Below are 17,916 nucleotides of genomic sequence, written 5' to 3'. Positions count from 1 at the left end.
TAACAGACAAGGATGTAAATTGTAACTGCAACTGGTGCATGTGATAGAGGATTTTTGATGAAGCAAAAATTAGGTCAGTGCCAACATAAGAGGCCTCGAGGTCAGATACTTATCCCCACAGCTGCCCTTCTTTATCTTGGTCTCAGTAGATTTAGTGTCTCTTCTTGGGAATGTGCAGGGTGAGCACACTTTGTTTGATTAAAGACCAATAGAATCTTCTCTCATTAATGGATGTATGCAAGATAACCTTACTTGGGAACATGTAGTGTCTTCCTAAAGAGGACTGTTGTGTTAAAGTATCAGCCCCTGACAAGATCACCTTTCAAATCTCTGGACGGCATACACTGTGCCACATTCTGTATGTTCAACTGTGATTCTCCTTGATCGAGTCTTTATCAAATACTGTGTATAATTCATCAAAGTCTCCTGAGTTCTTCCTCGGTCATGGAATCACCAGCTCACACCGTTTTTCCCTCATCACAGTGAGGCATAAAAGCATGAGAGTTTAACTGTAGTTATTGTTAACTTTGATTGTGATAGCCTTGATTTGTATTGCTTTTTTAAATCAAAGTGACAAATTCTTCGCCAGAAAAACTTAAATGAAATTAGCAGAGATTTTAAGAAAGTCTTTAAGGGTTACTACTTAGGGTTTCAATTAATCATTTCCTCAATTTTAAGCTACCACCACCCTTGTGGTCACAGGATGATATGAGAAGAGTAGAGATAGAATGTGGATACCTGCAGTGTGTGGCATATGGTACAGGTTGTTAGTTGAACTCTGTGTAACTGCAGCTGCCCTGCTGCCGCCCTTTTGAAATACAGACTGGTGATGTTGGTGGGCAGCAGATGACGCAGGTACAGCTCGCTGTCTGAAAACATCTTAAGTCACTGGTTTTAAAAATCAGAACTGTAGCAAGTGTAATCATTTACACAATTTAAAAACACACACGTAAACATTTACAGTCTGTCACTTTGCTTTTTTTGTTTTTGCTTCATTAACTGATGTTATTTACATGGTGTAATTTGTAATATTCTTGTTGTGTCATTTTTCCTGATCATATATCATACAACTTTTGCAACAGCAACAGCCTCAAAACATTAATCCTTTGTGAACTCACCAAACACTAGTCCCTGTAAAACTGTCCACTTGAGATTGTATATTTTAGATTCATAGCCTAGCAGCTGTACCTATCACTGTGTGAGTCACATGCCCACACAAGCACACAGGGGTGAAGGTTAGGAATGATATTTGTACCAAAAGTGTTGAAAACCTGTTTCAGTAGCTTTCTACCTGTCTTGTGCTGCGATGAGGTAGGAAGCAGAACCGCTGGCTCTCAGTGGCAGAGCAGTGAATCATGCTCCAAGATAAAAGGAGAAAAAGGCCATCATGAGTCATCCGTCAGGGGCCAGGCAGTGACTTGCCATTTAGCTCTGTGTCTCTAGACTGAGCATCTGACAATTAGCACCCTAACACTCCCCCACAATCCCCTAAGAATAATGTATGAATCACTGGAAATGGTGTAGAGAACTGCTTTGTGCTAACTGTCAGTATCTCGTGCTTGCCACCCTTCCTCGACTTCCTTGTGACATGCTGTTGTCAAAAAGAATTTGAAGACTTTCAGTCCAAACAAAATCCATACACATTACAATGCACAAAACATTGGAAATTTAGTGTCCTTTTTTTTAACAGTACAAAATGGCTTTTGAGCTAAATGTTGTGATTTGGAGTTATCCAGACTGTTCTTTGCTGATATTTGCAGTCTCTGTAGAATTCCTTCAGCAGTTGTGTCACATCTCCTGCAGAGCAGATGGCGAGGCCAGTTCCCAAGATAATGTCACCAATTCAATTAATCTCTCCATCTTTTTACTTCATTACGGGTATTTGCTCCTCATCTGGCCTCACAGTGACTGTCAGCTGGCAGCCTTTTCCACGTCTCCTCCTATCCTCTTTGATTGATAATTATGAAGCTCATCAGTGTCCTTGGTCTGACTGTATGGAGTCAAAACCACACCTTTGACTGTCTCCACATTCCTGTGTGGATCTGTATTCATCTCTTCTTATTTCCTTCCCCTTTTCCACTATTTTGCCTTTACCAATCATCTTCTCATTCTTTCCTCCATTTACTTTTTTCCCTTAAACCCATGACTTTTATTTAATTCTCCCTGTGACATTTCATGTAAAAATGGTCAGCAGGTGACGGAGGTAATCAGCGGTAAGAGGTTTTTCTAAAGAGGCCTCTTTTTAAAAATGTTTGTTTTTCACAGGGATAATATAATGACTCACTGGGTTACTGCAGGCTTTGTGAAATACGTCAATTTAGATGAATAACATTTTTACATGATGATACGTATTTGCACAATTGTACCTATTTCAAGCAAGTTCGTGAAGACGTATACATCGCACATGTTGCTTCTTATCAAACCTAATCATCCTTGAAGGTCAGTCACTTCCTGTAACAAAGAAACATGTCAGTTTTATTTGCTATGACTAATGCGTGTTTTAAAAGACAGAAGATTGTATAATCCTCTGTCGCTTGCATGCCACATCTGCCCCCCCTGCCAGTTTGAATATTGTCATCTCCCCAAGCCCCTAAAATCCTTATTGAATTGTCTGCCATCTCATTTGTCATCTGTCCAATAATCCTGCCACTTGCTGGGTGGGTGTCTGTGGGGCAGGAGCCCAATGATGCCCCCACCTCTATATGGTAATCAGCATGGACAGGAGTGACTGAGTGTGTGCTGATCTTTCTTCACCAGTTATGGTAATTGTAAAGATGATAATGCCAGAGCAATGCTGATTAAACAGCCTTGAATCACATCATTACTATTGTTATATTCCTCATGAGTACCTCACAGGGCTCCATGGTTGTTTATTGATATGCAAATAGCAATAATCTGGGTTTATAATATCATGAAAAATGTTTGAAAGTCTTGGAAAAATGTAAAATCCCAAAAAGTTTTGGAAATGTCACAGAAAAAACAGTTTAGTGAATATCAGTTTTAAACATGACCTGTGTATTTATTTATTTTGCAGTCAGGCAACGTAAAAACAGACGTGTTCAGTCAGGTATGGTCTATAGTAGTACCCTGTCTTTTCTGGAGGGAGGTCCCCACTAAGTCCAAACATGACAGTAGTTTTGTAAATATATTTTTTCATTTAGACCAGGGGAGAGGCAGCTATTTACTTCTCATGTTAACATTGCGGATCTGATGTGAACTGAAAGAGTTAGAGAAGTAGAGAGTCTAACACCGTGTGTACACAGGAGGCGTAGTGTGAGCAGCATGCTAGCAGAGCAGCAGCTGCAGCTTCACCTTATTTCTCCACACAGGATGCTTTCAGGCAAAGCAATAAGTGAAGGTCACCCTTGTTTTGGCAGTAGAAACCAATAGAAAATCACTATAATAATGTGCATAAAAAGTAAGAAAACAGAGTTGAAGTGCAAAAATCTTGAGCCATATTTATGGGCTGGAGCAAATACTTCTAACCCAGCATGCTGCTGTCGCCTGGTATTCAACCTTTTCAAGCAGGGATGCACTGATAGTAATATCGAGAGTCAATACCAATGTTTGAACTAACTATTTGGCCAATACCAATTTGTTTTTGTTATTTTTATTTATTTTGTGAGGTTGTTATTTACTCTCGCTTTTGTGCCATTTGAACAAAGAGATCTGCATTATAAAAAAAATAATTGTACTGAATTAAAGTTGTCCTGCCCTTCACTATGCTATCCTCAAATGAACACAAATTCAACAATACAAATGTATCAAACAACTTTTAATATAATTTTCTCTCACATGAAAAACCTCCCTTACAAATAGCTGCTTCAAAAGCCTTTTCACTTTATTTATTCCCTTTCACAAACCTACTTTATATTTCTGTAAAAAAAAAACCAAATCAATCAATTTGTCTATCCAAACATAAAAATTGTACAATCACATGTGAATTTATCACAAGAATGTTATAATTTACCTTCATCCGATACTTATTTTCACTGAAGACATCTTGAAGACATTATAATGTTAGCTGTCAGTTCCAGCAACTGGCGGCTTACAGCTCATGTTACCTGGCAGTCCTCCTGTTGATTTTACCACAGATTTGTTGTTCACATAGAAGCATTATAAGCGCAAAATAGGGGCATCTCCTGATGTCTTGATAGTACATTTACCGCAGCCTTGCATCCCCGAAGACATCCCGAAAAAAAGATCTCTATTTGTCTCAAACATGTTTTCTATTGTTAGCGGGATGCAGAAAAACAGAAAACCATCTGCCACTGTCATTACTGAACGTCATCTTGTTTTCTGTTAGGCAAAAATATCAATATATTGGTGTATCTCTATTCTCAAGTTTTCCTACAGCGCTCTTCTTTTCTGATTACCACTCTTGATCCTTGTCACAGCTGGCATCCAGTTCAAAATTCATGCTGACCTATAGGGCAGCGAAGGGAACTTCTCTTTCCTACCTCTAAGCCATGATCAAATGCTACACTTTGACCAAACCACTGCCCCTCTCTGCCTCAGGACATTTAGCCAGAGGACCTTATGGTGGCTCATCTCAGTCAAAATTTTTCTCTGCTCTGGCTCCACAGTGGTGAAATGAGCTCCCCACTGAGATCAGTACAGCAGAGTCTGTCCACAGTGCACTCTGAGAGCCCAGACACTGCCACTGCCCTGAAGCATTGCAGTGCCCACTTGTTTATTGACCAGGCTGCTGCTGTGTTGCAAACAGCTTTTATTTCTTCAATTCAAACTACATTTCCTTCCATTTATATATGCCATCTAATGTTTACTGTATGCTTTTGCTGTATGATTGATTTTCAATGAACTGTTTTTTACTGTTATCAAATATATTTTGGAGCTCAGTGTTATGTTACAAGTTGCTTTAAATCATTGTTGTGGGCAGCAAAGGTTTATAAAATGATCAGTTGATATGCTATAAATTATTGTAATATTTTCATTATTTATTATTATTTTTACATTATTACATTGTAATAATAATTGTTATTATTTGAAAAATAAATTGGTCAAAATGTGTATGAATTCTTAAGATTTAATACTATTATAGCTTTGAATAGAACTGTAGTGAGTAATATATGAAATAGTGGACCAGTTCAGCCTTTAGAGCACATGTCCACGAGCTACTGTTTAATGCAGCAGAACACAGAAAAAGTTCAGGTTTCCACTTCTGGCAGTTGTTCTGAAGGGCTCTTTAAATAACTATTTATATCAGCTTACAGTGAGCTTACAGGCAGAGTGCAGAGGTTTTCTGACAAGAGAGAAGCAGGAGTGGCACCATAAACGGCTGTAGGAGCGGATGTAGGCAAGAATACCTGTACGTAAGACACTGCATCATGGAGAAAAATAGATTCCCACTTTCTTGCCGAGCACTAAATTCAGCCCTGATTAAGAATGAGTCAGCATATGACTTCTATGAAGGAGAGTAGAAATTACCATTAAACAATGGATTTGGTAGTCTGCAAAATTCCATATACAGTGCTGAACATATGAAAGTTACGAGCAGATAACATGGCTAGAATAGTCTGAATCACTTTTTTGACTCTTGTCCAAATCCTGTTTTCTTGAATAACTGCTTCCAAACACCTATGTGTTCAAATTACTGCTTTGTGTTGTATTTTAATACATATCATAGATCTGTAACATTAAAAGAACAACATGCATGCAGACGAGTGCTGTTTACATAACTAAAAGTCCTAATCCTCATCATTGGCATCTTAAAATATACCTGGCTTGTCTGAAAGCAGAATTGCGCACAACATTCAGAGTGATAAACTGAAAAATCAATGTGAATATGAAAAAAATGCAAGAACATACCATTAAACCATAAAGCATACTGTAGAAACACTCACATCCACTGATCACTCTGTGACTGTTCATATTCTAACACTCAGTCTCTCTCCTCCTGTGTTTCCATCTCTTCAGGATCACGTTTTGCCACCTTCCTTTTCAAAGTAAATGGCTGTACGTGGGGACAGAGCGTGGAAACACACACATCGTCAACATCGAGTCCTTTATTTTGTCTGGATACGTCATCATGTGGAACAAGGCCATAGAACTGTAAGTTGCCCATTCTCCAAATACAGGAGTTGACAGAAACAATGTTTTTTTTTTCATGTTATCATGATAATACTGGTGGTGTAAATGGCAGTGTGCCATGTGTGGGTTAGGGTACAGTTCACATTTGAGCCATGACCGGTACTGGCACCTGGAATTCTCTATTAGCACCAAATAGTACCTTTTTTGGTACTTTATTCTCTCTGTAATAACAAGAATGTGATATTTGAGCAAATTGTAGGGATGACATAGTCTCACTCTCCCTGCCTCTCTGATCTCTTTGAAACTCTGGTTAAACTCATTTCCTGGGTCAAATCTTAAATGTGTTGAGAAATTTTTTGCTTTTGCTGTTTGATAGACAGCTTCATGAATTAGTCCATGAGTTATTATGGGTCAGACTAGATTTAGTTGTTGAAATATTTATAGCTCAAAAGGTGAGTTTTTTTTCACTGTGAACTTTGAGTTTTCATGTTCCTAATGTATCAGGGCTCAACTGTTACAGTTGCCAAGTTGCCATTTGCTCCAATTTGAGAAATCTGCAAACATTTCTTGGCCAGACACTAAACATATACAAAAACGTGCACCCCAGAATAAATAATTTGTTAATATCTGTCCTTTAGTGATATTTAAATATTGCTGTATTAGTCATATAATCAGAGAATGCTGCGTGTGACAAGTGCATTGGTGCATTTACTGCTCTTTTGTCTCTTTTAATTATTAACCTGACATATATAGTATCTTATATAGTCAAATATAAGGTGACAAAAAATTGCAGTTGCATTTACTGTTTCAGGAACCAAAAGCTGATGCCTGGTTGCCAGCCTGGCAACCACTTTTAAAAGTTAGTATTGAGCCCTGTGTATGTATGGAGAATATCAAAGGGGTTTCACTGTTATAGCTGTAGCCCTGGGTGAATATGTGGATGGGTATTTTGTGATAATTGTTGAAATTACCTGTCTGCCTCCCTCTCTCCTCTTTTAAATAACCTACAGAGAGAAAGAGAGGATGCCATGTACCCAAAATTATTGGATTGTTGGTGGATCAGTTTTGCGCTCCTAATGTTATGGTGGGCCTATTCCTAATGAGTATTCACATGCTGTTGTTCAAGCACATTTTTGTAAACAAACTGACCTTGCTATTATTTGTTAGATTGAACCTTATACAGTCATGCTGAACATCATAACTAGGAGCTGTTGCCAAGGCTTTAGATGAATTTGATATTTTACATAATATGTATACAAAATATAAAATAAAACAAACACAACTTCACAGTGAATCAACTTTCCTAAAAAAAAAAAAAACATTGCATCAACAGCCTTTATCCTGTCTTTGTGGTAATGTTCCCATCTGGAACCCATCCAATTCACATTGGGGCGTTATATTAGTTATCAGTCAACATAAGCCTTTATTAATTTGGTGACATGCACTTTTGTTTGTTGCAAGTGCAGAGTGTGTAGCTGACATATGCCGCGGATTGACAACTTCAAGTCACATAAAGTACACAAATGGTGCTCAGTTGCATTGTATGCCCGTTTGTTTCTTTTAGTTTCACCCACCTACGTGTCGTTCTTCTGGTGTTACCCTGACAAGTCCCCTGCTACAGTGTCAGTCACAAGTCACTCTCATACCAAGCCATCTTGTTGCCTTGTGACAGCCCAAACTATAGTGAGCAGTCATAACACTGATGTGTATGTGTGGGAGGGCTGTCTGCCAATCATTGCTAAAGTCTCGAAGGCACAGACAGTGGATGGGATTTTAACAGGATATTTGGATTGTTGATTTCTCACCAGAGTCAACAAAGACTTCTTTCCTCTTTGTGTTGAACGTCACATAGCAGAACTTTTTGCAGTCTACCAATGTGTGAAAGAAAATTGAAAATTTGATAAATTTAGACTCCACAGGGGAAAAAAAAGTTTTGTTTTAGTATTTAGATAATTTAATTAATTTCCAATTTAGTTCCAGACTTAAATTTGATTCTTTGAAACTTGCAGATATTGAGTACATATCAATAGCTTGTAACCAAGGAGCCCACCTAAATACAAAGACACAGAGTTGAAAACTATTCAGACTAAAGTGTGTAGAGTGCACAACCAACTCAATAATAGGTTTCTCTGCACTCCATATTATGTTCTGCTTGAGCATACACTATAATATATTCACTATTTTCCATCTGTCAGCACTCTGTACCTTTCTGAAGTGGAGTTCATGGGAAGTTGAGCTAGAGGCGGATGAATCTTGTCTCATCAACACACAGAACGACTGGGGAGTTTCTTAGTTTGGCTGGGGAGGTTTTTCACTAAACATGAATAGGGATGAGAGGGGACTTTCTGTTTTTCCTGCGGTGGAACGTTGAGTGAGCAAGGGAGAACTCATCCACTCTTTCCACTGTGTACAAACATCAGAGCATGAGTCACAGTATTTTGTGTGTGTTTACACTTGTGTGAGTATTTGTGTGAGCATAGAGTCTATTTGTCTGACAGCCATTCACAGATGCATTCAATTAATACAATTCAAGTATGTTCTCTTGAAAAGAAACTGTTAAAGCAACAGTTCAACTGGGACCACTGTACCCTAGCAGGAGGGCCGTGCTCTCATTGAAATTCAAATGGGTTTGCAACATATTTAATGCACAATTTCATCTTCAGGAAATTCATTGCGAAATGAGATGCAAGAGAACACTGCAACCCGGTACGCACTCTGCCTCAGTTGATAGATCCCTGTGATGAGTAGAATTTTGTTTACGCCTGGCATCATGTCAGCCATAATAAACATTGGCATGGTTGCCTATTTCTGTTATTAAGATTGTAAAAAAAGCAATGAGCTTCCAGCATCCTACTGTTCCACAATTTATTTTTTTTGTAAAATGGACAAGCAGTCTCAAAATGCAAGGATATGCTCCAGAAATATGTGGCAACAGAAATATACAGTATGGCAACAGCATCCCTGTCTTCTATAACCAATATAATATACCAGTGATTTGCAAACACTTTTGGGAAGAAATTGAATGCTGCCTGGTTTATTGCCTTTCTGGTGTTTATCAAGATAATAAGAGTACATTTAATTCACATAAAAAGGATGTCATTCCCAGAAAATAGAGTTAAAGGCAACTGCAGAAGCTGAGGATTGCATGTTCACAATGAATGTTATTTGCCGTATGGGGGACAAACCCATATTCACCAGCCTATGCCATTTATATTACAGGGCCGACTGATGTGGCAGGAAGCTGCCACAAAACCTAAGGATCACTAGGGGCTCTGTTTCTGAGTTGAAGTCACTTGAGACAAATTCACGAAAACTGCAGTTACCTGTCTCAGTGTTGTTTCCTTTGGCTCGAAAAAATTAACTGCCTTTTTAGCACTGAAGTGTTTTGTTACAAATCTGAAATTGTAATCTAATATGACTTATTTAAGACTTAGCATTGTCCCACAGCAAATGTAATCTGAGTTCTTATTTATCTCTAAAGAATATAGTATCTCATAGTCTCCTTTAATTTTTTTTGTGTTTCAGTTTGTCAGTCAATAATGACGTATTGGTTTGTCCATCTCTCCCATTCTTGTGAACACAATATCTCAAGAGCGCCTCGAGGGCTTCAAATTTGGCACAAATGTCCACTTGGACTCAACAATGAACTGATTATAATTTGGTGGTGAAAGGTCTAGGTCGCTGTGACCTCGCATTCGTCTCATTCTCATAAATGCGATATCTCAAGAACATGGCACAAACATCCCCAGGGACTAAATTACCAGATTTAGATTTTGGTGGTCAAAGTACAAGGTCACTAAGACCTTCTAATGAACACCATATCTCATGAACACCCAGAGGTTTTTTTTTTGGTTATTAATTTGCTAATTATGTCAAAATTTCATCCAAATGTCTAATAGGATTAAATGATGAAGTGCTGATATATCATATCCCAAAGGTCAACTTCGCTGTGACATCATAATGTTCTGCAAAAAAATGTTTCTGGCATTATTTAGTGCCATAACTCAGTAACAGAAGAGAGGAGTTTGGCCTGATATTGAACTGGTCAAACTAATCTTGGGTGTCCATCTTGAAAATGTGCTGATTGTTTTAAGATGCAGGTGAAGCATCTACGTTTTGTGGAGCAATATCCAGAATTGAAGCATTATCTACTGTCATTGCTACATATGAGACTGGAAAGAAATTTAAAATGCAACTTGACTGGTTGGCTGAGACATTCTGTGAGGCGGTTATTCTAGTTTTCTTTTTATATTATTATACCTCTGAGGGTTCTGGGGACATTTGAGGTCCATGGGGAGTCAGGGATAATAATCATGTTAGTGCCCAGTCTGACTTTTGAAAACCTGTTAGGAATTGGCCTGTTTCCATAGCACATCTGAGAAAGAGGGGGGATAGAAAAATAGACATGGGGAGATGGTGATGATAATGTTAGCCCTCTAATGCTTGACACAACACAGCCATGATTTTTACACTTTCATACTTGGTGAATACTAGACCCAGTTTATTGGTGAAGTAAACTATGTGAAACATCTGTCATATTTAAGTCAATATAGTGATTTATCAAGAAATGAGCCTCTACTTTTTTTTTTGCTCTATTGAGTACAAGCATCTGACAGGGCTGGAAGGCACAATCTTTTTTTCTTTTTTTTTCTTTTGGTCTTTTCAGGAACAGTGTTTTGTGAACTCAATGTGCTGCTAATCCAAATAAATTTGGGAATTCAGAGGAGCAAATGCATTTCTCTCTTATTTAAGTAAAGGATATATTCTGTTACAGATTAGGGCTGAGAAAGGACGGGAAATAAAGGTGAACCACGGTTTTAAGCTTTGTAGTGATATATTGTTGGCTGTTGTGCCATAGGAAAATATGAATACAAAGGTATCTTTTTGGACTATAAACAAAAATAAAAACATACAATTCAAGTCATATTATTAGAGTACAGCATTCATGAAAAATGCACAAAGGAAAAATATAAGAAGCCTTCTCAAGGTAGACTATGGGCTGAATAGATGTTGAGGGATGTTACTGTGCCAAGATTAACTTCTACATGGGCTCTAGCTCTCTGGCTTCCATCCTGACTGAATTATGATCTTCATGTTGCCAATTCCAAGGCTCACAGCTTGTCAGACAATAGTTGCACCATTAGTCGTTTTATAAATATATAAAAATAATATGTTTTTAATCATGTTGTCATATTGCTTTTTACTTATGCAATACATGTCATATTTAGCACTGTGAGACACAGGTTGCTGGCATACACTTTTTTTTCATTTACAAGAATTACAAATGCTGGCTCAGCCGGTTTGCATTAAATTAAACTGGTTGAAGCTTTACTTTATGTTTGACTCTTTTGTAGTTACAAGCTGTAGGACCAAAAAGGGGAAAGAACAAATAGACATGCAGCCAACTACACCAAACTTTTTGTATGAGTGTAGCCATTGCAAAGATATTCCATTTGGTGTTTTACTTTGTTCCTGTGACAGGTTTTTATATTTTAGAAGTGCAGGAGACATCAAAGTGTGATACATAGCCTCTGCACATGTGATGCTATGTGATTATGTGTGAGTGTGTGATAATACACTCAATATACTATTTAAACATATCATATCCTTCATGTCTGCAACTCAGACTTGTTTTTGCCTCCCCTGCCTCCCTCTTTGTCATCTGTCGTGTTGATTATCAACTGTTTTCTAACGATGACGGGTTGCCATGGCTCCGCTGGTCCTGCTGGAGCTCAAGGTGTCTTTGCATTTTTGTTTGTGATCTCAGCACCTTTAGTAGTCAGTCTCTGGATGACTGCGATAAAAAACATTTCTGATTTCTCTTTACAGCATTCGCTTGGCAAAACGCAGTAAAATAAGCCATTTTCCAGATCCCCTGAGCCACAACAATCAAGGTTGCTCAACAGTTGGTGTTTTTGGCACTGTGCTTGAAATGATGTGGTAACATCACTGGTTAACAAGCACAGGGACATTTAAAGAAAGCTTTTAGACTGGCTAATTTGCTCATCTGTTCCTTTATTGATACAGTACAACACAATTACCTCTCTGACGAGAGACAGCATAATCAAATTAAGCTTCCTGCTCTAAAACCACATCACTTCACCAGCACCGCATTTTCATTATGCTTGTTGCAAAGATACTTTTATGGCCCTTATCACCTCCTTAAACAAAAACTTTGAGACTAACCAGCACAGAGGCAGCAATCAAATCAAATTGGATACTTGGGGTACTATCTGGTACTACTTATTTTAAGAATGTTTTTAGACATTAAGTAAGTTCCACACTGCAACTGCAGGTTCAATTCCAGCCTCGAGCGTGTGCTGCATGTTATCCTCTTTTTCTTCCCCTTTCACGCTTAAGCTGTCCATTAAATAATAAACGCAAAAGCCAAAAAATTATCTTTAGGGAAAGAAAAAAAATTATACTTGTTCTTAAACAGCATAAAACAGTTTCCAACGACGTGAAAGAATGTTGCTGTTTTTATTGCAAAGGCAACTTCAAACTTGAAATTTTATATATTAGCTCTTAACAGTTTAAAGTACACTTAGATATATAAATAGATATATAAATATGTATTAGTCCAATAGAGTGGTGAGGGGATGAGTTATTTTTGTAGGCCAACCAGGAAGTTAGCTGGTTCGTTAGTCACTGGTTCCCTCATCTAAAACCTTGTGGGATTTTTGAATTGTATTTTTCATTCATTCATAAAAAAAAGCTCCAAAACAAAGCTCTGTGACAAACACAAGTTTATGGTACATGTTTTGTTCAGCATGATAATGCAACATTTCTGTTATCTGTTAAGGAGTGACTAGAGTAAGAATAGCTGGCCCACCTTAACAGTCCACCTTCAGGGAGCCTTGTCAGTTTCTATATATTTGCACTGGGTTTCAATATATTTTTAATTGCTATCATGTTTAGTAAACCCAGTCCCTATCTTCATGGAATGAAGGAGTTATGTTCAGCAAAATAGCTTCACATCTTCCTAGAATAAATTGCTGCAACTTTGGCAAACACTGTTCATCAGTCTAATAATTTTTACTGAAAACATTCACATTTGCTTTGTGTGCATTTCAAAGACTGGCCTTGTCAGCTGAAAGAAAAACTTTATCAGGAGTCACTCAGTCAGTCAGCAACTCTCCTCAGCTCATATATGTCTCCACAGTTTGAAGGCTTTTTTGAATGGCCTTCCACATACAATATCAAGCCTTTGCGCTCACTCACAGCAGCTTCTATCCAAAATTCAATATCTGCTGTGAACTTTTCTCCTCCAACACCTTTATAACTTGTTTTTTTATACTAATAAACTCAAAAAGAAGAAGGTGCCATCCAAGGTGCAGTGTTTTCGAATGTGTATGAGGGTTTGTTGATGTACAACAAAAGGTCTGGGGTCAAAAGTGCATATGCATGTTATATCACAAATTGTATTTCGGCTCAGTGTATTATTTGCTCTGGATGACTGGTGTAGCAAGATTAGCTTTTGGCATTCACCCATTGTGGCACTTCAGTGATTGGACAGGTGTTGTGTATCGCGGATGGTTTGTTGATACCTTGGCTTATTACTGCTTTAACTGAATAGAATTGCGTTGAGAGCTTGCTGTGGTATTATATTTTTATCGCCTTCCAGCAGCAGGCATAACTAAATGGGTCCATCTGAACGTGTCAGTCACACTTAACCTCAGTTTCCCAGATCAGCTTGCACTTCAGCCACTGTGCTTAAATATGATCGTTGATGCTATGGTGAAGTTCGCCGGTAACCTAGTGGTCCTTGTTGGGCTGTTTGACTGAGGTGCTGTGGAAAATATGGCAGTACAATACATTTTATAGCTGCAGGCTTTGGTTGAGAGAACATCTCATAACTAAACCATGACATCCCCTTTCTTTCTGTGTTTATGTAATTTGTCAATATCCCAATATTAACGGACAGAGTGAATCTCTGAGTTCACCAAAATATTTATTTAATGGGTCGATTTTGGTGGTAAAAAATATAATCCAGCAACATGCTATATGTGTCTTGGTCAGGATAACATTGCAGTAAAAGCTAGAACATGTTGTGACTGTGACATGGTGTTAATGCTTAGAACTTGAGTAAGAGAAAGGATTTGGATTTACTTTGTATGATATAAAAAAATTAGGGGCTTCTTGCTGAGTTTCAAGAGTGCAGGGGAGTGGAGCCCTTTGTGCAGCTTCTAATGATCTCTGCATGAGGCCTCATTTCCTAATGCACCACACAAATACTTCAAAGAAAGTAACATTGACATCTACTGTGTATGTACTGTTATAATTGATGATGAATCCATAAGCAGCAATGCTAATTTTTTAGTGTAACAATCAACAATTTCACTGGAATTGCATCTTATTTGACAAATGGATGAAGGGATGGATGGATGGAGTAATTGGGTACTTGAATTTGATATTGCCATATGTAACGTATTCTAAATGCTGAAAGATTTGGTCGTTGTTGTGTTACATGAAAACATTTAATGGGTAACTTTCTTCTATGTAGTGCCTTTAGATGTTACGTTTCTTAACAGTGTTATATAGATTGATAGACTGGATATATTGTACCAAAAGAAATACATGTTACCACAGAGGGCATTTTCTGTTTCCTCAAGAATATAGATGCATATATGAAGAGCATACAGTACATACATTACAGAAAACTTGGCATGTCAAGATACCAGACTTTTACTCCAGTGAAATTCCATGATTTTGCATACAGAGTAAAAATCAAAACAAAACAATAAGTCCAATGTACTTAAGAATATAAATATATATATATATAAATGTTATTGTTAAGGATAAGAAGCTCAGCACCTTGCCATTATCAGGTATGTTGATATATTCGATGTCAATATATCCACTTCTTTTCCCACCTAATTTTAGTGAACATTGTGTCTCTTCTGTAGTGGAATCAACATCATATTATGCATAATCTTATCATGATGGCCAACCGACAGATGGAGACATGAAATGCAAAGCTTTTCAGTGTATGTAATAATAATTCATTGTGCAAAATAAGACAAATACTTCAAGTCAGGGTTGATGTTTTGTACATGTGCACTTATATGTTCACTTATTAAAAAAAATCTATTTGTCAGATGGAGTAAAGGTGGATCTGTTGCTTCAGCTGCAGCTGCACTTGCTGGGGTAGAAGCTTCTCTTCTCCCCTTGACATTTCACAGCAGACTAGAACACGTGTTAGTGTCTACGCTGTGCCATCAGGACTGCAAGAATTTAATCCTTGGCACCTACAATACTGGAGAAAAAACAGCTCTGTCACATCTTACCGAAGTATCAGTTTTTGTGACATCCTTACATTATACATAGTGTGTTATTATAAATAATACATGCTTATGGCTTCAACAGCCAACTATGACTTGTAAAGTAATGCCGTCCACTCATTACGTCCGTGTACTCTCTGAACATCTTCTTACTGTATTGTGCCAGTGCTTCACTGCTTATGTCTTCGTCACCTCTCTGTTATCTTTCTCTCTCATCACAGATCAACTAAAACTCATCCAGGACCTGTGGTTCATTTGAGTGACAGCCCAAAGGATGAAGGCAAGGTGAGTTAGGCAGATAAAAGAAACACCAGCAACACCTTCTGGTTCTCCTCACGCAGTCTAGTCGAATGTCACCAAGATCTACACAGGCTCTCTTATTTCTCACACATCTCTGCCTCTGGCTAAGTCTCAGCCTTTTTTCTCTGTCACATATCTGCCCTCCAACATGCCCTCTGCCTTTCCTGTATCATCATTGTGTTTTTCTTTACATTTTCTATTCTTCTTTCTAATTAGTCATCTGGCACACTCTCAGCCTGCCTTTCTTTATGGCTAACAAAAAGAAAACCATTATCCACACAGTATCCATCTATTGTTGCTCCCATGTTCTTTCTCTCAGTGTATTTTCACTATAACTCACAACAGGTGTGAGGGGCCAGGGGTAATATCCTTTGAGGAGAGCTGAGTTTTTGGGGGTCAAGCTGCAGTCAAATTGGATGGAAAATGTGGCAAGTGGAGGTTGCTGTAAAAGACAGGTCATTGAGGACCATATTGATTTTCCCAATGGATTTTGCTGCCTTTGTGTGAAACCAGACTTGACAAGCTGTGAAGACATAAAAACGAGACAGTCGCTGTCGCACACTGCTATCACTTACTGCTCAAAGAGACAAAGGGCCACATGTGGCATTTGAAAAAATAATAAAACAAACTTGAGGTATTAATGTAACCACTCTAAACTTCACCTTTAGGATTCAGTGGCCAGGACGCAGCGGGAAAATGTGTTCATATTTTTCAGAGCCTATGCATTTTGTGGAATATATGCTATGCAGGATTTTCGTTACAAACAATGTCTAGACTCATACAGAAGTAATCCCTTACTCATCACTTATGACCCGCTAGAAGTGTGTGGCTGTGGTTTTCTCCTTTGCTGTGTTCCAGACGTTTATGTGTGTGAATCCCCACGGTGCTCAGGTGAGGTCAGGGCTTTAGAAAAAGGGAGTGACCAGGTGTCAGACTGTAGGCAGCAGGCATCAAAGACTCAAAGTGCCGAAAAACACAATTATAGTGAGAAAAAACACCAAAGGGGAGTGAATCTGGGGTTAGCTGTAACTTTTGCATTTGTTGACGAGTGTGTTTAAAAATGGTAATCAATTTGCAAACAAACTCCTGCACACTGTCTAACTTGTAAAAAAAATATATTGCGACATGTCGGTAACTAGACCTTCATCACGCAAACAGTTTTGTCACATGGAATACATTTTTTTGCAAGTCAGATAGTGCGCAGAACTTTGTCTGCAAGTTGTGTCCTCTCTCCTACGCACCTATTTGAAATAGATGTGCAAAATATTCTTTTGTGACAAACAGCAACCAACCATCCTGCATAGCATGCTTTTAAATATCACTCTGTATTATTAACAGTAGATAGTAAAAATTAAGATTAACTGCAAGCTAGTCATGATAACCACTTTTGCAATTAATGCTGGCACTTTAATTGTCTTATCCTTACCAGCCTTCTACAAACACAGGTCTGATTGTACGTAGAAAACGTCAGAGTACTGTTCAAATAAATATGCGGTGGTGTCCTGGTGTTTTTAAAACATGTTACTCCTCACTCTTACTCATTGGTGATCGCTCACATTTGAAAAAATGGCAAAAGGTAAAAATATAATGCTGATAACATCACAAATGTTCTTTTTACAAAAGTAATGAATAGGCTGCCTTTCAATAGAAAAAAAACAGTTGACACCGATGAGGACACACTAATATGACTCCTGAGCCTGTGATAAACAACATCTAGAGTATTAAAGTCAGTTTACCTAAATTAGAAAGACTGGAGAATTTGACCAATGAGCTGACATTAATCCGATGACCTGAAACACTCGTGACAATGTTGCTCCATGTTTGCTGAATGTGTAATTAAGGATTCCTTTAGTAACAGGTTAAACAGAAAGGTTTGATAAGCCATTGGTATTTCAAGCCTTCATTTTTCAGACATGTTTCCATTTAAGAAATTGCTGAATAGCCTATTTCCCTGCAGACATTATGAGTTGTCATAGTCTAAACAGGTGTATCAAATATCATTAGTGATGGCTCCTTTACATTTAGCAAGGCATGTGGGTGAGTCAGCATTCACAAAAACCAGGATCCTGAAAATTGCTCACCTAAACTGAATGCAGCCATTATTGATTTACACATGAATAATGCTAGTGTTTCTACTGTGAAGATATTTCAATGCATGAAAACTCTTGTTTCTAGCTTGTTGCTAAAGCAGTCATGCTTCTTACTGCAAGAGCATATCATAATGACACAAATACTTTTTTGGCAAATAAGAAGATATCATTGTTTCATTATTTGCATGCCAAAG

At 38.0% G+C, this 17,916-nt stretch overlaps 1 protein-coding gene across 1 annotated transcript in view; it reads left to right on the top strand.

Annotated features, from left to right (window-relative positions):
• The window catches only part of stxbp5l (syntaxin binding protein 5L), a 151,947-nt gene that overhangs the window by 76,227 nt on the left and 57,804 nt on the right, over positions 1-17,916 (top strand). The window contains exons 5-6 of the mRNA XM_042494697.1: positions 5,938-6,072; positions 15,554-15,617. Of these exons, the coding sequence (XP_042350631.1) occupies positions 5,938-6,072; positions 15,554-15,617 (199 nt within the window). The remainder of the gene's footprint in view (positions 1-5,937; positions 6,073-15,553; positions 15,618-17,916) is intronic.

This window comes from Plectropomus leopardus, chromosome 10, assembly GCF_008729295.1.
Source record: "Plectropomus leopardus isolate mb chromosome 10, YSFRI_Pleo_2.0, whole genome shotgun sequence".
Classification (NCBI taxonomy): domain Eukaryota; kingdom Metazoa; phylum Chordata; class Actinopteri; order Perciformes; family Serranidae; genus Plectropomus; species Plectropomus leopardus.
Note: the sequence above shows the minus strand (reverse complement) of the source record. Positions and strands in the feature narration are given on the sequence as shown.